Genomic DNA, 23,434 nt, shown 5'->3' with positions numbered 1-23,434 from the left:
AAACACGCGCGCCAGGTGGTGGAGACAAGGCGAAGGCGACTCGGGCAGGCCAAGCAGGGCGGAGAGAGTCAAGATTGGGTGGCAGACGGCGGCGCTAGTTGCAGAGCTACAATACGGATATGCTGCAGAGTTGGGTGTTAGCTATGGGTGCAATGTAATCCCTAGACTGGACATGGACAGAATGGCGCAGGCGCGGATTCCAGCAGCCCAGGCGGCGTGGTGCAGTGTAAACGCGGGCGGGTCGGGTCGGGAGACGAGAGCCAGGCCAGGTCAGCGTGAACGGGCATTGGCTGGCGGGCTCGTGGTGTTTGTTGTGACTGAAGCATCAGAGCGCACGAGGGCACGAAAAAAACCAAAACACGGTCCAGGACAGGCCCAGGAGCCCCAAGCAGACGCAAGACGGCGCATTTGGGAGCCAAAGGGAAATACGGCGGGAGGACCAACCTTTTTTTTTCCACGCACCAAGTGACGTCGGCCAGGAAGAGAGACAGTGAGACAGAGCCGCAGACTGTGGGAAAGGGCGCTGAATTGGCTGCTTTTTTTTTCGAGAGTGTCGAGCAGCGACGCAAGGGAGCCTCAATGGGCGGGCGGATGGGCGAAGGAGAGCGAGAGAGCGTGAGATGTTTCTGGTATACAAGCGTCCTGGGTACGTATACTGTTGGTGAAAAAAAAAAAAAAAAAAAAAAACGGACGAGAAAATCAAGATGCAAAACAGGCGAAGGCGAGGAAACAACGGGAAAGTCGAAGGCGAAGATGACGATGATGGAATAAAAAAAAGAAACACGCAGTTCGAGAGAGAAAAAAGGGTCGCCGGCGGCCGGTTCAGAGAGCGAGATGGAACAAAGCGAAAAAAAAAAGATGAGCGAAATATGAAGCAAAAAGGGGACCAAAAGGAAGAAGAAATCGAACAGGCAAAAGCAACACGAAAGGGAGCAAAAAATCAACGGTGGACAGAAGAGGAAGGAAACAAAAAAAACTCCAAGAAATAGCCGGTCAAGCAATTGCCAGACGGAAAAGACGCCGACAAAAGACAAGAAGCAGGAGGTCTGGTGCAGGCGGGAATTGCCAACGCAAGAGCAAGAAGGAGAGGCAGAAGGTAGAAGGTGAAAGGTAGAAGGTAGGAAGCAGAAAACAGGCAGGAGCAAGCAGGACGCAGGTGGATGGGTTGAATTCCCTTGTTTTGCGCGAGGAAAGGGCGGAAAATGCGGAGGCAACTGCTCTGCACTGGACGAACGCAGAGCACCAAGCGTTCCTTCCAACTTGGGCAATGCGGATTCGACCTCGCTTCAGGGCTTGCGAGAGACTCTCAGCCTCAGATCGTCCAGAAATACAGCGAAGCCTTCGCGGTCGGATCGGCGCTTTCGTTTTCTGGTGCCACGGAGCCGGCGAAAGAGCGTCGACGAGATGGGCGCAAAAGAAGAAGAAAAAAGCAGCGAGACGCGGCACTCGGTTCGACTCGATGCGAGGAGAGGGGGGCAGTGCAGGCAGTCGGCTCCGTGCTATTTGCGCTGTGCTGGTGCTATTGGCGCTGTGCTCGGCAGAAGAAGAAGAGAAGAAAAACTAAAGAAAAACAGACGTCGATGATCTGGACCTTGGCCCGTTTTCTTGTAGTTGACCAGCGGGCTTTGGTGGCCCATTCATTGCTCGTTTCAGACTAGAGGCTGTGGACACGGGAGAAACAGGACGGGCCAGCCAGCCTGGGTCTATTCAATACAAAGGCTGTGGTAGCTAACTATAGTTAACTAGTTAGTTAGTGATGGGTACTTATAAACAGCGCCGCCAACAGAAACTACAGAGCTCTCGACTACAGAACACCCGGCCACAGGGCCCGTCACGAAAGACACCCTGGAGCCCCTTCTAACCAGCACCCAGAATACTGCTGTCGTGGTCCAGACCCGAGTTCCAGCTGGCTATCTGGCTGTCTGCCCGGCTCTTCAGATGCTTAATATCCCAAGCGAAGCAAAGGAGAAGAGAGGGCCCAAATAGGGGGTCGTCAGCCAGAAATGAATAGCCTCTGCCTCTAGTTTAGAGTGGCTGAACTGGGGTCGCTCGACACTTGCAGGACAGGAAAAGCACAGCAGCTCATGTGCCTCAGCGGGAGAGAATGGGAACCATGGAACCAGGGCAATCAATCACCTGTGGCTTGACTGAGCATAAAGAAGCTGAAATTCAAGGCACGTCTAACAAGTAACCCCCTCTTCCTCATCCACTCCCCCGTTCTCCTCTCAAACCCAAAATAACGCCATGACCCTACCACCAGAATGTTCAAATCCCCATCCAGCATAAACACCACCACCCGGAGCATATGCTTTGCTTTGCTTGATATATTTAGTAGCACAGCATATCGACCCCGTCGGTGAGGAGACGGCAGGCATAACAGATGGCTTGGAAGTAAAAAAAAAAAAAAAAAAAGAGCCCCCTCCCATCACATCAAGACAAGACAAGACAAGACAAGTCCCAGAACCGACGCCGCCTTCACCAATCACACGCCGAGATTCCAGCAGTCGTCTGGCGCTGCCCCTGGCCAGGTGTAGTCAGGTGCAACTAACCAACGGACTAACTATGTAATACACACAACCACAGCCCAAAACAAAGCAGGCAAGGCTCTCACCAGGCCTGGGAGCCGGACCCTTGGCGTGGCTTGTAGCGTGGCTCGTAGCTCATCCATTGACAGTACCTGACCTGTACTAGTCGCTGCTTGAAAGCTAGCTTCTCCGGGCCTAGTGAGCCTACACATACATACATAGTTACTACATCGCTCCAGCAAGGGGCTACTGGCCCTCGATTTAATCAACCCTGTCCGTCTGACACAGGCTTCACCACCACCACAACCATCATTACATATGTACACAGACAGGCTTACATACACATGTATGTACACACAAATGAACTGCCCTCAATGTCTTCATGCAGGAGGCACTGCGGCGTTCAAACGGCTGTGGTGAGGCTACAGTAACGGCCAGGAGGACTCCACACATCCTACGCCGTGTCAGTGTACATAAATATGTATGTACGTACATAGTTGGTCACATACATGTCCTTCTTCTCTTCTTCTTCCTTGTCAGGATCCAGGGTCTCTTCTTCCATCTTACGATATTCAAGACCTTGACGCTCTCATAGCCTCAGTCTAGCCTTCAAAGTCGGGACCCTGAGCACCCAAGGACGGACCAAACAACTGGACCCATCTATGTAACTAGCTTGTTCCGGGTCTTACCTTCCTGTCCAAGAACTAGTCAACCATCCATCATGAGATATATAAACCAAGCCCGGAGAACAGGCCAAGTTCCGGCTTGAGAGCCCCGGCCCATGTTGTCCTCTCTCTAGTTACCACTATACCAACAACTAAAGCCCGGACTCGTTGAAACCGAGTCAACGCTGGTGCTCCTGCATCCGCTTTGCGTCCTAAGCCTTCTTCTGGACCGTATTGATTTGCGCTGCCATGAATCCTTCCTAGTCCAACGTCCAATGCCATCCAGCCTTCATTATCGCAGCGCTTAACAACAGCTTGCAACTACACAATTACCCGCAGCTATAACTGGCCAACTATGTATCTAGTAACTGGCCCAGAAGATGAAACTCGAGTGGTTCCGTCTCTTCTTCGTCTGCACGCCACACCCTGTTCAGCTATCCTCGCCATGTTGTGAACCCTTCTCTCTGACGCGTTCGTCTCTCGTCCTCTCCTCTTCTCCTTCTCTCCCTCCCTGTCGCCACCACCACCAGTTGCTGCGTTTCTGGAAGTCAACACCGAAGCTTCAAGTCGACAACCAGCAAGGGAAAAAAAGAACAAAAAGGGGCTTTGACAGAGCTAGTTAGTTCAACACAGATCCTCCTACAGCCCTTGCTCCATCCTGCTGGCGACTCTTGCTCAAGCTTTTTTTTTCTCTTTCTGTTTCCTTGTCGTCTGATGCAAAGCCCTGTTTTTCCTTTTGTTCTGTTCTCCGCCAACTACTTCCATACTAACTCTTATCTGCTATGGCTGCTGGACTCGGATGATGTCATACATGAGCGATATCACCTCGACTTGGCACATCACACCCAATTCCCAGCAGATGCAAATACATATGTAGATATTTGGAGATATAGACATGTATGCCTGTCACTCACAGTTATCAGCCCTCCCCTGCCCCGTCCTGCCTTGTAAATTACAAACCTGCTGCTCGTCCCGTTTCCCGCTCGGCGCTTTTGCGTCTATGCTATTCAAGCCCACAATAAGGCACAGGCTGTCTTGATTGTTGTCCTTTTCTTAGGTTAGCAGTATCAAGATGTGGTTTGAGCTGCCGCTCTAAAGAACGGTACCAGTACTTAGTTGGCCATGCAAATCAACGTCGTAAAGAGGGCGCAGAGTAACACGGCCGGCCCATTATGCATAACCCTATCCATGCCCTCGCACCTGTGCTCTCGCAGCAGCCATGTCCTCGCAAACAACCCTAAGTGGAGCCCCCGAGGCGGTGAGATCGTATCACCCGTCTGGAGTGCGAACAGACACCACACAGCCATTCACATTCATTACAGGACGTGTAGTTATAGTTACAGCGTAGACAATCTCACGTCCGCCTCCCTCTTCAGCTAGTTACATATGTACACACATACAGCACAACAACAAAGCCCAGCAGATCAAGCCAGACACCGCACAATGGCGCCCTTGCCCTCACCCTCCTCCAGCAACATCCGCTGGTTGGTGCGCTCCAACTTGGACTAGGCCCAATACAGAGAGCCGAGGAGTCTGTGCTCTTTTGTCTTCCCCTTAAGAGTTTGCCAGTGCCAGTGCGAATGTGATGGATGAATGGGCTTTGCGGGCCTCACGCAGAATCAGATGCATTTTGACTTTGTAATTGAGATTTGAGGGACATTGCGGTCGGGCTATGGCTTTCATGCGCAGGGCCGAGACTACAATTATTGTACCAATACAAGTTGACTAGTTGTCTATAGTTAGTTACATAGACACATAACTAAATCGATCAATACTACCAGACATCGCACGACAAGTATTGAATAACTAACTATACACGACTACATACTTAAACCCGTGACGTGACGCGGGAGTCCGAGGTCCACATTCACTCTTCCATCCATGTCAATCTCTGCTTGTAGATGCTATGCCGTTTAATGTTTTCTGGTTCTGCTTTGACTCTCCCCTCCTCTGCCCTCCCCCTCCCCTCCCCGGCCTGCCAAACAGTCCTTCGCCTCATTAACCGACCCTTCTCTGTACCTTGTCTTCCCGCTTGTTTTCATTGGCCCTTCGTATCGAAGCCTGGGCTAGGTAGGGGGGAAGCTCTATCGGTTCGTAATATTTCATTTATACACAATGTAGGTTACTGTGCTTGTCAGAGCATAAGAATGCCCCCAGGTACCCGGTACCTGCAACAGCCTGCACATAGACTCTCCCTGGCCCGGGTCTACAAGTATCCAATACCTGCGTACACAGGGAGCCTTGCCCTGTGGTCCTGCACAAGAACAACGACGCCTTCATAGCCAAAGGATTTGTTCCACGCTTCTGAATACGAAATTGCCTATTGAAAATCACGGAGATCCTGGAAATCCAGAGGCAAAAGACAAGATTAGAGCCATAGGAAAATACCAGATGACACAGAACATGACACAGACAAGAAGAACAGAACACCAGTCCTGTGTCTCCATGTCTCAAACCCTTGGTTATACTGACTGGACCTGGTATAGCGATCACTACTGTCACAACTAGACCACAGCCACAGCTCTCCATGCACACACATGCACATAACTAGTCAACCGGAGAAACCACATCTACATCCACAGTAGTTATGCATGTAACTATGTATGTACATGCTCATCCTCGTTTGGCGTGGGGAGAGCCCAATGCAATGTGACAACTAGCTGGCTGACAAGTCCATGGCGATCCACTTCTCCGCATGACGGACGCCTTCTTGTCTCGTGTGATTTGGAGTGTCTCTCTCTCTGTCCGGGATTGACCACTTGTGCACAGCGGCGGCCTGTCTTTCCTCATGTCAAGTCTTGCCCATCACCACCCTTTTCTGTGCTTTTTTTTTCTTAGCTGCCAGTTGGTCTAGTGCAGGAGGAGCTGTAGCGATGCACAGATTATTAGCTGAAAAAATGCATACGTATGGTGATGCGCGGTGCTTGCATACGCACACCCACCGCACGTATGCACCGGTAGAAAGCTTTTGTACGTCTCCGGCAGCGCTTGAATGCGGCCTGGACTTGTACACATGTATGGATGTACTTGCACACGCACGCGTGCACATTATCCGCGAGGGATGAGGAAGCCATTCCCTTGCTCCCAGGATTTGTTTCAAAGAATACTTGGTTAGAATCCTCGCCCAGAATATTTAGGGTCTGCTCCATCCTCATATTAGGCTTGAGCCAGATCCTACACATGAACACGGCGGTGGATATTGTCCTCGGAGAAATACATGTAGACTTGTATAAATCTACAAGCCACCGTGAACTTCCCAATGAAAACCCAAGACAACTGCCGCCCGTCACAGAATTAGATATATGTCTTGTCTGTAATAGAACAATGTATCGAAAGCAACGACGTTACATACTTGGAGAAGCATGTCTCGGGTTATCAGCCCGCCACATAAACATGCCTATGCACACCAACTACATGCACACAGGTACAACGAGAATGGCGTTATCTACATACTAATCAATCTCTTCATGTATATATCCTCACAGTCGCTTGTGTGGACGATAAAGTGATATGTACGTAAGTACATAGGTACTAGACACAATCCTATGTTGGGCATGCTCGCGATGTTGCCGATGTCACGCACGTATGATTCCAACTGTATCAATAACAACGAGACGTGTATCACCTCTATTTCCAACGCTGACTGCATCTCCATGAATCGGCTTAATATTGAGATCACGAAGAATGCTACCGTCTAAGATGGATAGCATGGATTTTCAATCGCCTTCCAAGATGCAGTGTTAGCTACATGCTGCCACGCCTGACCCAGCTGCGACTCAGCGTTCAAAATGTAGTCTTACAAGAAAATGGCACATTGGCATCCAGACGGTATTTCACTCTCAATGGTCTCCGAATGATCTTATCCTAAACCAGAAATATGATTTGGAGCCTCCAAGATTTGTATTTCGGGTAGTTTCTTGCCTCCCAGCTCCCCTTGTGTAACCTACTTGCATACATGATGACCACAGACCAGCCCAGACATTTTGTATGCCGTGGGACATGGGCGGTCTGCCTATGCTATATACTGCTGACACAATTCTACACAAAGGGACAGGATATGTCTATAATCTAGAAGGCCCCCTTGGAGATAACAAGTCGTAGACATATCCCGACAAGACATGAGCGAGAGCTTAATTAGGATAACCAGATTGAAACAATGTGGCTTTCACAGTCACACGGTACGTTGATGTGTGAATATTACAAGATCGAAAAGGCGCTTCCGGGCAAAGTACGAGATATATGCTATTATATGGTACGACTGCCTTGGTCCTAGGATCTCTCAGATGAACCAGATTGTGCTTGAAAGAATTTGCAGTATGGCCATAGCTACGCCCGTGTCGAAAGTCATGATACGATTGTTCGCCCATGGATCTGCCGTAACGAGATACGTACAACACTACATTTGTCTTCGAGTGACAGGTTCATTTACGTACAGTATCTTGCGACCAATGATGGTACGACATTCAATAGGAAGCAAACCAGCGTGATGGTGCGTTTGGAGATAAGATCGTGTACTGTTACACGGGGCTTGTTTTACGTCTCAGTCAGCTCGGTGTAGCCCAGGGCATGGCCATACTGATATTCACGAGACTTGATATTGATGTCCGTCACGTACTTTTACACCGCCCCCGTCTTTAGTGGTCCGAATACTCGGGATTCTTTCGATACGTAGTATTAAAAAGGCTGAAGACATATGTATCCAAGGGTTGAAAGACGTGTGAGGCATGGAGAGGTAGGAAAAATAGGCAGATCTAGGCAGCTTTTTTAAATAGTAGTGCTCTCTCCAGTTACAATAACTAGTCTATTTGATACCTCTGCCATCTTGGATACCTGTCTCGTCGATATTCTATCTATGGGATGGGCTGATGGCCTCATTATTTGAAACACGGCCTGATTGTGATCATAGACGCTCCGTTGATACACTGAGAATCGACTATCTTGTTTATTTGGACCTTAATGGAAGGTCACCTCTTGATAAAGGCATGAATCTAGCTCGTCCTAAGAGGTGAGGAGTTCCCTCTAGTCCATAATATCTGTTCCGCGAATTCCTTGGTTTTTTGTTAGGTCGGGAGAGGGGGGGAAGGGACACCTAGACTGGCCTATGCGGATATCCATTCAACCAGATGGCTCTCCTGGGTCAGGGATGACCTCTGAATGGCATGATTATTACTGTTTACAGCAGCTTGTATATCGCCAGGACTTTGACATTGGGGCTGATGGATATCCACAGGGCCCTTCTTATAGATTCAACTCGACTTTTTGAGCTCTTTCGTGACAAAACGGTTACTGGTAAATTACCTTGGAATCTGAACGGCGTCTTATTTCCCATTACCCAAGATGTGGCGTGTTTTGGGCTCGAGAGTCCATTTGTCCTAGTACGGGATTTTTTAGAGAACTGATAGCAGAAGGCCAACAATCCCCTTGTATCGACCTGTGTACCAGGTTGAATATGGTCCATCAGCGAATTCAAGATTGGAAGTAGATACTGCTTCTCTGCTCCATACCCAAGAATTTCACACCAGGTGAAGCCGAGACGTTCCCTACTTGTCAAGCGTTAGTTTATCATCTGCGGCCTGTATTAAAAAACAGCCAGTGAGTGAAGACCTACAGTACTGGTCCACATTGCTGCCAATTCATGACCAACTACCCACATATAAATAGATCCTGAAGAGCAAATGAAGATGGTAGTTGACACAAGTGTCAGGGAGTTACAAGATGGCCCCGATACTCATGATAGCACACATCAAGTAGTCATAGCCTATAAGCATCAGGTCCATCTACAATTTGCCTTGGCACTTCTGCATTGCTGCACCGCCCTTAGTCAGAAAGTGCATGGTCTTGGCCATTGAAGCATCCGGGGACAATATCATCAGCTTAACCTTTGGCCGAGTTGGAACACTATGGTATGTGAAGAGTTGCTGGTTGAACTAGTATCAGTATGCATGTATTTGGAGACATAACCTCCGAGTTCTTTTGACTGCCAAACAAAGAACCCATGCAAAGGCACTCGGGGTTTATGACCAGCACATGAAGTACTAGGGTTGGGTGAGACATGTAGAAGAATCGTGGTATCTCGGAGTATTGAATCATGAAATTGGATAAAAGAGTCAACTACGCGCGATCTTTGGCGGTGGACAAACGTGCAAGCATCGTGGCTGTCAGTCTGGCCGTTTCAGGGCCCATGGGCCCGAACTATGTCAAAGTTCCAGAGAGTGACTAATGAATGATGTCTAGATACTATCTTGGCCGTGATAGCTCTGAGTATAAGTACAACAAGCACAATTGGCAGGTCACGTGACAATATCGGCCAACTAAACTAGCCGGAGACGGCCTATGCTTGTACTTGTACAAGCCATTGTCTCTGCTACTCCTCCCGGCCTAGGTCATGGGTGCATATTCGCTGTGACTGTGTGATGGCCGGTCACACTGCCGCCATAGCGGCATCGGAAAGAGTCACGTTCTTAGTCATGCGTGTGACGTGTGACGCCAGCGTGGGCTTCCTCCCATGGGCCAATCTCGGCTAACCGTCTTTTGACAAGCTCTAGCGGGAAAAATTGCTAGCCTTTTCCTTTAACGGCACCGAGATGTCCCTTTAAGTGGGCCCTTGTAAGCCGACAAGCCGGTATCCGGCACCGCATAGGCAAATTTGCTGTAGAGGCGCGAAGATACCGGAAGTGATACCCGAGGGCCTGGCGGCTATTTAACGGTATGGCAAGCCATTGTTTGCATGGCTGGATCATGATTAGTGACGCTTAGCGACCTCTTTTAGTCTTTGACAGTCATTTAACCATCATCTGAATTATATGCTTGTACTTTCTGGCACTCCCCCAAGCTCATCTCAAAAGTCACTATGAACGAAAAACAAGCCCTTCCACCCGATTGGCCAGCCAGCCAAGAACAGCACGAAGAACCCGTGCACGATAGCGCCGTCTCAAGTAGCACCGAGTCTGGCCCTCCCTCTCCCAGCATAAAGACTCCATACCAGCCATCACTAGAGAACTGTCGTGAGAAGCACGAGTACAGGGAATACGACGATGACGATGACGACGAGAGTATCCACTCCAACGATCCCTCGCAGCATGATGGCCACCGCCCATGTTCCTGTCGTCGTCCCAGTGTGTCCAGCGTTCGCTCTGTAGCCACCCGGACCATCGCCCGCACAGCAACAGGCGCCAGTCTCTCTCGCACCGACACCATCCTCTCCGCCATCCGCTCCAGGCGGCCCATTCCTCCCTTTACCCATCCTCTTGCGCAGCAGCCCACCAACGCTTCTGTCCTGGTAGACTTTGACGGGCCCGACGACCCGTACCGGCCGGTCAACTGGCCGCTGCGCAAAAAGGTCGTGACGACTCTCTTTTACGGGCTCGTGACCATGTCGTCGACGTGGTGCTCCGCCTGCTATGCCGCAGGCTCGGCACAAGTGGCGCGAGAGTTCAACATTGGCATCCAGACGTCGACGCTGGGCACGTCGCTGTATATGCTTGGCTTTGGCTTGGGCCCATTGATCTGGGCACCGCTGAGTGAAATGTATGGGCGGCGGTGTGCAGTGATGATCCCCGTGGCAATCTCCATCTGTTTTACCTTTGGCAGCGCGACTGCTATGAATATCCAAACCCTCATGATCACGCGCTTCTGGTGTGCCTTCTTCTCGTCTGCGCCCGTCACCAACACGGGGGGCGTCCTGGGTGATATATTCACTCCTTCCCAGCGCGGCGTAGCCATGGCAGGCTATGCCATGGCCGTGGTAGGTGGCCCTGCTCTAGGGCCTATTGTCTCGGCAGCATTTGTACAGAATCCATCACTTGGCTGGCGCTGGACCGAGTACTTTGCTGGTATCCTGCAATGTCTCGTCTTAGCATTGGCACTTGTGTTTGTCGATGAATCATACCCCCCAAAACTGCTGGTGAACAAGGCACGTAGCCTTCGACTAACAACAGGAAACTGGGCATTGCATGCCGAGTTTGAAGAATGGGATCCCGAGTTTACGCACATGGCCAAGAAGTTCTTACTACGCCCCATCCAACTGATGTTTAGTCCCATCTGTGGTATGATGTCTTTGTATGCCAGTTTCTGCTACGGCATTGTATACATGCAACTGGGCGCGATCCCCATCATCTTCAACGAGACGCGGGGTTGGGGTCCCGTGACCAGCATGCTGCCGTTTCTGGGCATCTTGATCGGCGCCTTTATCGGAGCGTCACTCAACGTCTTTAACCAGAGCCTATACAACAAGGCTAGCGAAAAGCACATGGGCCAGGCTGTGCCCGAGAAGCGGCTGCCTCCGATGATGCTGGGCTCGTTCTTCTTCTCAGCAGGCATCTTTGTGGCTAGCTGGACTGGTGGCGACGTGGGCATCCACTGGATAGCGCCGTGCATTGGCCTCGTGCTACTTGGTATTGGCTTCTTCACCATCTTCCAGGCGGCGCTTAACTACCTCGTTGATACATTTCAGCAGTATGCTGCCTCAGCGGTGGCCGTGACGACATTTCTGCGATCAGTCTTGGCAGCGGCGTTCCCCTTGGTAGTGAGACCCTTATATCATAACCTTGGCATAGGGCCTGGAGCTTCAATTGCCGGCGGCTTCGCTGCGTTGATGATTCCGGTGCCGTTTATCTTTTATGTGATTGGCGAAAAGGTAAGGGGTGCATCCAAGTGGTCCCGAGCTTCCGCCGTGAAGCCATGAAAACTTGGCAGAGAAATGATTGACCAAGACTGTCGGAGGCTATTGACAATACACAAGGGCGCAGGTATGGGGGTACAGATATTCATAGCACCCTGTTCTCGGTTAAGAGCGTGTACAGGCTTGCAGGTAAACCTGTACAAGCGCCCTTCTTGGCAGGGAGAGATCCAAGAGGAGGCAAGCAGGCCAAGTGCAAGGAGCCCACAGCCACACAACTTGTTCTCACGATGCTTGACTAGCGGGTCTTTTTTTTTTCCTTCTCTCTTTCTCCTGCATGAAAAGGCCGGTGCTTCTTTAGGAGCAACAAGACTCTGAGAAGGAAGAGACACTCGAGGATGCAGGAATATCAGGAAATGAAGGAATATGCGCGCAATATTGAGAGGCCAAGAGTGTCTTCATGCTACGGTGGCATGAGAGAAGATGGAGAGAGATGGAGAGAGAGAAAGAGTTCTTCTTAGTTGTAGATTGTAGATGACATAACTAGTTAATAGCAACACACGCAAATACATAGATTCACCGCAATCGGGCTAACTCGCACTTGGGTAGATGCAACTTCACGGAGAGCCAGTAGACGGGTTCTCGCCTCCCCCTTTGACAATTCGGCTAGGTCAGCATTTTCTTAAAAAAGAATTCAGCTTATGTTTGTTTCCACAGCTGTGGTTGAGGCTGATGTCATGTAGATCCGATCTTACAAACAGGATACACACGTGAGTAGGGCCTTTCTCCGGCGGTGGTATAAACAATGGCTGTTTCATCTTGTTCTTTTTATAAGATAGGTAGAGACCATCGGTGACCTGGAACAAAAGCGAAAAACACCGGGCTGTAATTTTGTTCCACGAGGCTTCTACGGCGCAGACACCATAAGCCGCCGATCTCGCTGCCCCCAAGAAACAAACCCCGTCAGTTGGTGTCTGTCTCACCACTGGCACTTGGCAGCAGCGATCGCTGTGCCTGAGCTCATGGCGACTCTCAAACAGCTAGCCCCCCCTTTTTCCTTTTCTTGCTCAACCATGTTCTTCGTGTTTTCCTGTGCTCCAGGATTGTGTCAAGACCTCTGCTACATCTGCCAAGGTGCCAAGTCCAGGTTTCGTGCACGTGTAGACTAGTATATTACGTATGCTGGCCTGGCCGTAACTATGCATTGTGTCGACTGGAAAAGCAGACAACTATTGTGCATTACATAAGCCTGTACAGGCATGGATTACATCTGCCCAGCCCCGGCGAGCAAGATGCAGTAGCCAAGTCACACACTAGAACGCGCGCTAATGTTCCATTCGGCAAAAGGCAAAGGGGGGAACAGGACAATAGAGCACAGGCCTGGCACTGCGGCGGCTACCGGCAAGATGAGAGAGAACTTTTTTTTTTTCCAAGATCGCGCCGAGATCTCTTAGCAACGCCCCAAGACCCAAGACATGCAGAGGAACGTGTACGGATGGATGCATGCAACACGCCACACAACTCTAATCTGTACTCGAGGCTGGGCAGAATGCGGTAGCGCCAAGCTTGATCGATATTGCAACGCCTCGTACGATGGATGGCCAAGAGTCCAGTTCTGCTTCCATGTAAGCATTGCTTTGCAGGACTTGGGATATCTGCGTCTATACCATCCGTAACTGGCTTGCATCGTCATGTGGTGTAGCAGCATGACTCTGTTGTCTCCGACTTCCGGCTGTCGCAGCCGGCTGGAGTCTCTCACAGGATCGCCCTTCCCTCAATGCCACCGACCGGCCGTTTCGGTGCAAGTCTTGGGGTTTCTCCAACTGTTTGATCGCGTGTTTGTGTGATGGCGTAGTAGAGGTCAAAGTTGGCAGAGCCAGAGAGACTCAGAGGAGGCCGGCAGAAACCAGCCACCCCGCATTTTTTTGTTTTTTCCCCCTGGATCTCTGGGCAATCAAAGCTCATCACGCTAGACTTCAGATTCTGGTTCGGTAATCAAGCAATGCATGCCCATGTGGTGCTGGCTTGTGAAAACAGATCTTCGCTTTGAAATCAAGCTAGTTTAGCTTGGATAGGGTTAGGGGAGGCCGACTGGAGCCGGGGCTAAATGTTAGTCCTGGAAATCGCAGCATCGCCACGTCGGCTGTCGTTAGGTTGATGAGAGCAGAGGGCCTTTTGCAAGGGTCCATTCTACAGGCTCAAGTTGCTGTAGCTGATAGACGCCACCAGAGTTTTCCTCTCCCCTTTTGCTTTCCCCCCGCGGCAACAGAACGTGACTTCCCACTGGCGTCTTCTCCATGCTCCCGCCCTTTACAAAGCAAGCACATGATATCTGGCTCTACCACCACCACGGGCCATGAAACGCAGGATACTCACTCACCTCTGCGTGTCAAGTCATGCGAGCCTGCCTCTGCATTTTTCTTACCAGCGTTTCTAACTGCCAAGTTTGCTCGCCAAGCGTTTTCAGCCTTGGCTGTCAAACTGTCGAGGGACTCGGCTTGCCAAGTCTGATGCCAAGCTGTGGGAGTTGGCCAGAGCCTGCACGCAAGTCTTCGGACCAGCATCTGGGCGGGCCTGCATAAGTTAGTTTGGTGGTTATAGCAAGGTCACACACAGATGGCTTTTACATGCGCACATGACAACTACAGCTGCATAGAATATTGCTGTATCCACAACCAGTATTGCACCACAACCTGCCACCGGGGCACTTGGACATACATATGTAAGTGTGTATATTGCATGCACCTACGCATGCACTGCTTAATGCTTAACACGGATAGAGGCCTGTTGGCGGCAAAACAGCCCAGTGGCCAGTTGTTGAGGCGCCTAAGTGGAGGAAATGAAGAGGCAGGGGGAATCCCTTCCATCGCTAATATCCCACTGCAGCCGAGGGCAACCTATCCATCCCATTGTGGACGTCTGCCAAGGACAGGCTGGATCAGTTAAGCCCAGCCGAGAAGGCATGGTCGAGAACTGTAACTGGCCATTTACACTTACACTTGCACTCAAGCTTCTGGAGGCTTCCACGCACACCTCAACAAGCGAGTGAGTACACGCATAGGAGACACGGAAATTTGCTGACATGTCAGCCGAGTCGGGGCAGGAGAAACAGGACAAGGACACAGAGCTTATTCCCAACATGCTATGGAGGCTTTTCGGGTGACCGCTGCCTGTGCTATGTATCGTGGCCTCGCCTATTCTCCGGCTTGTTCTCTCTCTTGCCTCCAGCCCCAGACACACGCGACCTCCACCTCTTTTTAGCGGCTTAGATGTAAGCACTTGTGCTTGTTGTCTCGAGAATATAAACGATTCAGGTGATTGCGGGAAGCCTTCTAGAGGATACAATATACACACTCGGCGAGTAAAAAAATGCCCCGTTGCTGAGGCGAGCCTCTGTCCTGCAGCTCAAATCTACCGTGCTCGACGAACCAAGCCAATCAAGCCTTTGATTGTGATGAAAGGGGCAGGTGTTGTGGCTTCCAGTGCCATTCATAGCCCTTTGGGCCCCTTAAAATAGAGTTAAGGTTTAGAGGCGCTCTGGTGATGATGAATATTGTGCTGCGCAAATGACGAGTTGCTGTCCAGTAGAGCGGCTCAATCGAGACCAGCACACTCAGTGGGAAGCGTGTGCACCGATGAGCTACAGGCTTCTCGTCCTCGTCCTGGTCCTCGTCCTCACCCTCGCTCTCCCCCCCCCCCCCCCCCCCCCCAGCCGGAATTCACGGTGAACAAGATTCCTACTATCGGAGGGCGTGGTCCAAGCCTGCGCGGAATCTAGCCATCTGGCTTGTTGCAATGTCGCCCCTTCCACACCCTCCTCTCACACAGCCTCCTCTTGCCTCCAAAAGAGACGATGTTGACGGCGCTTGGAGTCTTGGAAAGTTTGGTGCTGCACGCCGAGGAAAAGGGGATTGTCTACTTACTTGTCCCAAGCCGCTCTGGAGGAGGGATCAAAGACTTTTCTGAATGTGGCAGCCCATAGCGCGCCACAACGCCTGGCCACTAGGCCAATCCTCGTGAGCTTCTGATACGAAGGTGGACGCTGGGATGAGACATTCTCCACACACAGTCGGATTGCGCCGAGAACACATCACGATGAGGAGGGGGAGGCGAATGAACAAGACATTTGTAAGACGGCAACAGAAATACAAGCTTTTTTCTCTGCTTCTCCTCCCACTTCCATCCTTCTAACTTGTTTTACACAACTCTGGCTCTCGTCGTGCGGCCGTCCATGGCGTAAGCAGTGTTGTGTGCTGTCTCAAAACAAGAGACTCGAGGACTGATACTAGGCCTAAATAAGCCTAGCAACAGGGCCTTGACCGCCGAAAGGAGGTCAAATGGTAATTGGGCAGCATGGGTCCGCTGCCGTCCGTTTTACCCAACTTCTTTCAAAGTAGCACTGACCCCTTTTAGTCTTCGTCGTATCTTTTCTACCGTGCGCTGCGCAAGATACAAGATACAAGCGTGTGTAGTTAGCTACATGTGGCTACATACATACAGGCACAGTTATATGCGTACAAGGATGTATCTACGCAAGCTACAAGTACCCTAGCTACCAGGGGCCTGTTCGAGAGAATGGAGATGAGACTAGGATCTGATGGGTAGACTGCACTCAAGGTGCCAGGATTTCTTCGAAGGAGCGGGTTTCTCCCCCCGCGCAACAGAACCAGAACTGCCCAGGGTTATGGAACTGCGGTAAATCAGAACAGATTTGGGGGCGCTGGAAACCTCCGTTGTGCTGTTCCAGCTTGTAGCTCACGGGTTGGTGTCAACTTGGCAGCTTTGACCCACAAATCGACCTCTATTTGGTGAGATGCGCCTATTAACAGTGGCAGCCCATCATTCTCCCTGCAGTGTGGGCTTTACAGCCTTCGCTGCAACTACACGGATGAAATGAGAGAGGCTTCTGCGCCAGGATTGGCAGTATCGAACTTAGAGGACCAGCTCTTGGCCTTTAACGCCAAGTTCCAGAGGGAAAGCCGGCCTGCTTCACTTGGCTGTGCTGTGGAGCTTGGCTCTCGCCGAGCCCTAGTTAGTCAAAAGAGAAAGACGTAAAGCGCATTTGCATACAATACATAGTTGGCTATACCTGTATAAGAGGCAAGAGACCAGGGGTAGCTTAGGCAATTCTTGGCATAGAGTCGCTCGGCAATCTAAGCCATGAGTTAGCTCATGATCCTATGCGTGGACTCGACAATATGAAGGGTCCTGAGAATGAGAAGACCGCTAAAGAGGCGACTTGGAGGAAACAACAACAGGAGATGACTAGAGCGGCCGAGGAGACGGCGGAAACGAAGTGACGAGCGAGGGGTGGCTTGGATTTTGGCGCGCCCGCTGGCGAGCAAGCTGAGGAGACCAGGAGCTTGGGCGTATGGAGGGTGCCGACTTGATTTGGTATTGCTATCAAATGGCTGGCAAGAAGCATCCGGGTCTGATCTTTCTCGTGTTGTCCCTGGTTGTATAAAACTTGAAGGTGTCCCCCGCATTCTCTCGAAACAAAAGAAGTTGAATCATCATCATCATCTACAACAACAACCTCCTCTCAAACACTCAGCTTTCTGCTACTACAGCACACCAATCTTCTCTTCTTCTTAAATATTTTGTATATATACACAGAATAGCCGCCGCTTTTCCCTATCGTCTCTTCTCATCTCTCTTCGTGCACACACTCTCATCTTCCCTCCTCCTCTCCCTTTCACTTACACATCACCAACAACCGCCACAATGAAGTTCTCGGCTGCTCTCTTCTCTTTCCTCGGCCTGGCCTCTGCTGCCTGCCACCACAACACTGATCTCTACCGCCGCCAGACCCCGAGTGTCAGCTACTCTTACACTGGCGAGACCGGCCCTGAGAACTGGGGAACTCTGGCTGCCGAGTTTGCTCTCTGCAGCGACGGCACCCAGCAGTCCCCCATTGCTCTGCAAAAGTCGTCTGCTAAGCCCGGCTGCAACCTGCTCCAGCTGACCGGCCCTACCAAGGAGATTGCCACTCTGGAGAACATCAAGGACACCCTCCAGGTCAGCGGCTCCAACGTCACCCTCGCCACTGCCGCCAACAAAGACTCGCGCCCCAATGCGCCCGATGCTCCCAAGCACACTCTGGCCCAGTTCCACTTCCACACTCCTTCAGAGCACATTATCGATGGCGAGAGCAAGCCCCTCGAGGTCCACTTTGTCTTCCAGGATGAGCGTAAGTACATTCTCTTGCAACCTCCAAGCACCTAGCTACCCTTGAGCAACATCAGACCGCTAACACTTTCTTCCAGAGGCTCGCCTTACCGTTGTCGGCATCATGATCGATGTTGCCTCGGGCAACCAGCGCCCCAGCACCTTCCTTGAGAATGCCTTTGTCAACGTTGACCAGGTCACCACGAACGGCCTCAAGGCTCCCACCGGCAACCTGGACTACACCGAGATCAAGAACCTCCTCCAGGGCGGCATCATGCAGTACGCCGGCTCGCTGACCACTCCCCCCTGCGCCGAGGGTGTCGCCTGGAACGTTGCCTCGCAGAACCTCTTTGTCAGCCAGGCCACCTACGACAAGGTCAGAAGCATCATGAAGTTCAACGCCCGTCCCATCCAGGGCACTCAGACCGTCGCGGCTGCTAAGCCCACCGGCTACTAAGCACGTTCGCTGCTTGCTGAGATTCTCACTCGTAATATTTTCCGGAGCTTGGTCTCCGCTGCACTTCTCTTCTTTCTGTCTACTTTCTCTTCTTTTTGTTTACTTTCTCTTTTTCTTTTCTTGCTATTAGCTTGTTTTTCTTTTTGGTGTGGGCTTTTTTAGTTGATTTTTTGTTCTTTCTATTCTCTTCTTGTACATATAAGCATAGCGCAGCATATAACTACACAAATGGCTGGCTCCAAGAATGTTCATTGTGGCAGGTCCCAAAAATACATACACAATTACATAGTTATAGTTAACTACTTTGCACATATATGTAGTTATGTACATGAGTTCCCCGCGATTCCATGTCTTCTTTTCTGCGCCCCCATTGCTTCCATGGCTGTTGCCCATGAATGCTTTGTTTTGTTTTATTACTCTTGTCTCATTGTGTCGAAGCCAAGTGCCGAGACTGGCTGTGCACGAGTCGCGTCCCCCGTGTAGATCTTGGTTGTCTCATAAATCATGCATTTGTATTTAACCGTAAAGACTTTTGTATGTGACACCTTTGGCCGCTCCGGCCGGACTGCGAGTGTTTGTGGAATCGGAGATGATCACACATGCCGATTAATGCGAGGAAATGTGAGATATGTGACCATCTACTACGCTAGTAAGAAAACAAGGTCGGAGATTGAAGCTTGCCCACACGTGTAAAGATACGAGTAACTATCATGGCTTCAGCACAGCACAACTGATTGCAACACAGCGCCGTCTAATTTTAACCTTGTAACTACGCAAATGTAGTCATTGAGAAAATAGGAGCTCGAGACATGGGATGAAGATTTCAATTAACTAGAAAATAAAAGGCTACTAATTAAACAACCGCTCCGCGTGGCGGCGGAGATAATAAGGTGATGATTCTAACGCCGGGCAGTTTGACAGGCCGCAAAGAGAGAGCCGGGACCCGACAAGAACAAAAAACCGGAAAGCGGAAGCGCCAAGAAAACAGGAAAAAAAAAAAGAAACGATGGAAGCAGAAGCTCATGTGTAGCCGAGCCAAGCCAAGACGTCAAAACCACGGCTCCCGAGCCGCCGGACTTAGAGACCAAAGTCCGGCCGGGATGGAATGGAATGGATAGAATATGCAAGAGAAGGAAAATAGAAGACCCTGGGAGGGTGTAGAGAAGGCCGTGCAACAGCGCATGCACATGCGTAGAGTTGGGTGTATATGTGTATGTATGCAGAATATGCCAGAGTCGTAAAGTCGTTAGGATGAATATGTGCGTAAAGAAGCGAGTCTGTGGGGGCGGGGAGGGTGGGGGAGAGCGGCCTGTCTCAGACAAGAACCCTTTCCTTTGTCCGCTCTAATGGCGGGAAAACAGGGCCTTGACAAGACCCGACAGCGAGGGCCCGTCAAAGAGGAACTGATCAGTGTGGCGACCGCACTTGGTGTAGACATTTTTGTTCTTCTGTCTAGCCTGCTTCTTGAGGAACTTGTGGCCGGCAGACATGGAGCCGGCGCTTGAGACGGCCGACGAGAACGAGTCCCGGTAGCGGAGTGAGTAGGAATCGTCGCTTGATTCCGACAGGTCCGAGTTGGTTCTCTGTACACAGACTTGTTAGAAGGGGCTAGTCACGGGACTTTCGAAATAGGCCGGGCCTCGGCTTACCATGGTCTTGTTGAAAAATCCCGGGCGGTCGGTGCCGGCGGAGAGAACGGGGCTGTGAGTGTGGTGCATTTTCACGTGACGATGAGAAAGGCGAGGACGGAGAATGGGGAAGGCGGTGTTAAAAATAGCCGCAGCAGGTGTATGAGTGGCAGTTGCCGCAATGGAGCGTGTAAGTGGTGGTGAATAAAAAGAGAGAGTGCTAAGATTCTTTAGAGAATAGACTGAGATTATGGCCTTGGAACCGGTAGTTGGATACTCGTGAAATGAAGAAAAGAAGATGCTGGAGTCAAGGCATGTGTGGCCAGTAAGGGGAAGAACGCTGGCCCTTATATCGTTGCTCCGGGCCTTCAACTCCAGGGCAATGATCCGTGCCTCCCCCAGCTCCCCAGCTGCCACACAAAGGCTCGCCCACCCATAAACACCACCCATCGGAGGTGGTACAAATTCTCGCTATGTCACAGAGGCCCGCAGGTTTACGAGCAGGAATGACCCAAGCACGGCAGGACCAAGAGACAGGTGTATCTCTGCACCAGGGCCCCGGCCAAAAGATACATGGCGCCTGACGGGCGCTAGCGAGTGTCTCTAACATGTCGGCCTAAATGTAGCATGACGTTACTTTGCTCCTTTTCCCTCCTTCAGGCAGGCAGAGGCTTTAACTGTCCGGTTTTGCGGGTCCCGCTTTTCACGAGTATCGCGTATTTCTGCTCCGTTTTAGACGCGCAAGAAGCCGGTGTTTTGAGATGCAGACGGGCAGGGCTGGCTGAGATTGCAAGAAGACGGAGGGCGAAAGGGGGGTATCCGTCGATTGGAGTCTCCAATATTTTCATCTGTAATCACTTGAGAAGCAGAGCCGGAAGACGGCTATTCTGCTCTGCTCTCATGTTTTCTTTTCTTCTCTCCCCTCAGCACCCTCTCGTCTCAAATGCCATGTTGTCTGTCTCTCGGCCCATCTCCCTTAGCATGTTGCTTTTTTTAGACAAGCCGGGGGGCAGGGGGGCGAAACCTGCTGCTACCCACCCACATTCTGCCGCCCTTTATGCCACTGGCCTATTCTTTCTCGTACCCGTCATTTTCCTCGACGCGTCATTCCATGTCACTCACTGGCTTCTTTTTCTTCTTCGGCATTCTACATGCCAAGACCACTGATTGTCTGGGTGCCACCAGGGACAACCACACATCCAACAATCTCTCCAGAAATGGGCACAAGTCCCGTCATGAGGAGCCCATGGCCATCCGTCGCCCCGTCATATGTTGCTTGCCGAGTGACTAAGAAGGAAGGGCCTAAGCCGAGCTCTTTCTGTTGCGTCATCAGACTTGAACCTTTGTTCCACACCAACGCACAGCTGAGTTTCGACTAAGAAGCTATGATCAACTAGTGGGCAAGCCAAGTCTGACAATGCAGCAAGCCTCCCATGCGCTTTCTTCCTCTCGCCACGGCCAACAGAAGGCATATGGCTATGCACCATAAAACTCTTGCTCTGCTGTCTACTTTGTTGCCTTATCTCGGGGCCCGTTTGAAACGCCTCAGCGGTCTCTAACAATGATGTCGGCGTCGGCCCTCTTCCAGAATGCTGTCCACCATCTGAAATTCTGCCTTGTTTTCTTGGCATGGCAGGTCGCCTAACCCGTTTTATTCGCGCACGTTTCTTAATCTGTTGATTCTTGGTAGGATACGGCCAGGTGCAACATGGAAGAATGCCATGTCTGGGCTGTTGGTTTTTTTAGTCTGAAATACAGACACGGCAGCGTGACCATCCATGACACGGCTCACACCTGCGGGCTCGCTAGTTGCACTCGTCATGTAGGAAATCAGAGCCGGTTGGCATTTGCCTAACGGCTTTGCTGCATTGACCGTATCTGATCCTCTCATTTTACTTGCTTGTTTTTTTTTCATGTAACTAACTATGCACAAGTACAAGGAGGGACAGGCAGTTTGTGATATTCCACGTCCAACATCCCTCTAGAAAAAAAAAGAAGAAAAAGGGCCTCCTGTATCTGACCTGCATAAAGACATTCTGTATGTATCCATACACATGGGCATTTGGTGCGAGTTGACATGCCCCGAGATGCCACTGGTTCGTGTTAGCTTACTGGCTCCTCGCCAATCCGTACATCTTTTCCATACCACACAAGACTATCGCCCGATGGTGGGGCGGTGATAATACCATGGGCCCATGCAAGAATGCAAATCCTATTTCCTCGACATCCCAGTGGTATTTTATGATGCCGTGAATCCGCTTGCCAACTGCCATTATCCTGGCGAATTGTTGGCAATACGATCTCTGGAGAAGCTATCAACCACGCGCTTGAAACAAGCATAAGAGCCTGCAGCTTTTCGGTCTTCCATCGGGAGAAGAAATTTTCATCCTCGTCGAATTTCTCGGCTCGATCTGGTAGTTCGCTCCGCTGCTGAGCTCGTGTTGGTCCAAAGCCAATGGTGATTTCGCATGTGAAGCGCGATCTTGGGAAATTGGCACGGTCTCTATTTTAAGCAATATTGGATTAACTCCGGAAATGTTTTCCGCTTTCGGTAGGGTTACGAGTAGCATATTCCAACCCTAAACCCCGTTCTGACCACCAGCCACATACGCCGCTTGTGGCTGATTACTGCAGCTCCACCCAAGAAAACAAATTTTGAAACGGGGCCGGCTATTCGTCTGGGCCTTACCGCCGGATGTGGGAGAAAAATGAAAAGTAGGGCTGGATTTGCCGCCTTGAAAGGAGCCATCGCGACAAGCTTAGAGCTGATGAAAAAATCACGATGCTCAACACAAAGAATGCGACGGAGGCCGGCATTTGGCTTTAAAATACCAGAACACCATGGCGGCTTTTTCCCGCAAAAGTCGCACGACGCGACGCGCCGGGCTTACGCGACTCGAATGGCGCTCTTCGCGGCATCTTGTGGCTGGACCGGGAGACGCAATTCAACTTGGCGCATCGGCGGTGGCAATGCATCTGTTGCGAGTGGTTGAAGCTCCAAACAGCTTGCTGGATGTGCTGGGTTGAAAGCCTGTATCACGACTACACAATGGATGATGAGGTACATGGCCGTCAAAAACAAGGGGCCGTTCGGCCGGCTAAACCCCGGAACGGCCAGGATACTGGCCAGGGAGGCCATCCCAGCCAATCAAAACTCGCAGCGCCCTGCACCCGCGGTCACGTGAGCCAGCAAGACCCACTTGTCGGTCCCATTGTTCACGATGGGGTCTTGACGCGACTCTGCTCGCTGTTTCAGCCAGGCCCAGCTTCAGCTTGGTGTAGACAAAGAGACCGCTGGCGAATCGTTTCCAACACCGTCGAACCCGCTGGAATCACAGCCTTTTGCCTATGTTCATCTGCTTTTACGCCTGTGC

General features: G+C 51.0%; 3 protein-coding genes across 3 annotated transcripts; 2 read left to right on the top strand and 1 right to left on the bottom strand.

Moving 5' to 3' along the window:
• Positions 1-10,040: 10,040 nt before the first annotated feature.
• Positions 10,041-11,873, top strand: BROUX77_004703 (uncharacterized protein; the record flags this gene model as incomplete). The annotated part of the gene is made up of 1 exon (XM_073749495.1): positions 10,041-11,873. One exon carries the CDS (start codon positions 10,041-10,043, stop codon positions 11,871-11,873), a length of 1,833 nt encoding a protein of 610 aa, XP_073605160.1.
• A 5,658-nt stretch (positions 11,874-17,531) lies between these two features.
• BROUX77_004702 (uncharacterized protein) lies at positions 17,532-18,432 on the top strand (the record flags this gene model as incomplete). The annotated part of the gene is made up of 2 exons (XM_073749494.1): positions 17,532-17,997; positions 18,074-18,432. The coding sequence occupies 2 exons, from the start codon at positions 17,532-17,534 to the stop codon at positions 18,430-18,432; spliced, it is 825 nt and encodes a 274-aa protein (XP_073605159.1).
• A 1,343-nt stretch (positions 18,433-19,775) lies between these two features.
• BROUX77_004701 (uncharacterized protein) lies at positions 19,776-20,150 on the bottom strand (the record flags this gene model as incomplete). The annotated part of the gene is made up of 2 exons (XM_073749493.1): positions 19,776-20,015; positions 20,082-20,150. 2 exons carry the CDS (start codon positions 20,148-20,150, stop codon positions 19,776-19,778), a joined length of 309 nt encoding a protein of 102 aa, XP_073605158.1.
• Positions 20,151-23,434: the final 3,284 nt, after the last annotated feature.

This window comes from Berkeleyomyces rouxiae, assembly GCF_048999995.1.
Source record: "Berkeleyomyces rouxiae strain 22BRR77 chromosome Unknown BrBRR77_ptg000004l, whole genome shotgun sequence".
Taxonomy (NCBI): domain Eukaryota; kingdom Fungi; phylum Ascomycota; class Sordariomycetes; order Microascales; family Ceratocystidaceae; genus Berkeleyomyces; species Berkeleyomyces rouxiae.
Note: the sequence above shows the minus strand (reverse complement) of the source record. Positions and strands in the feature narration are given on the sequence as shown.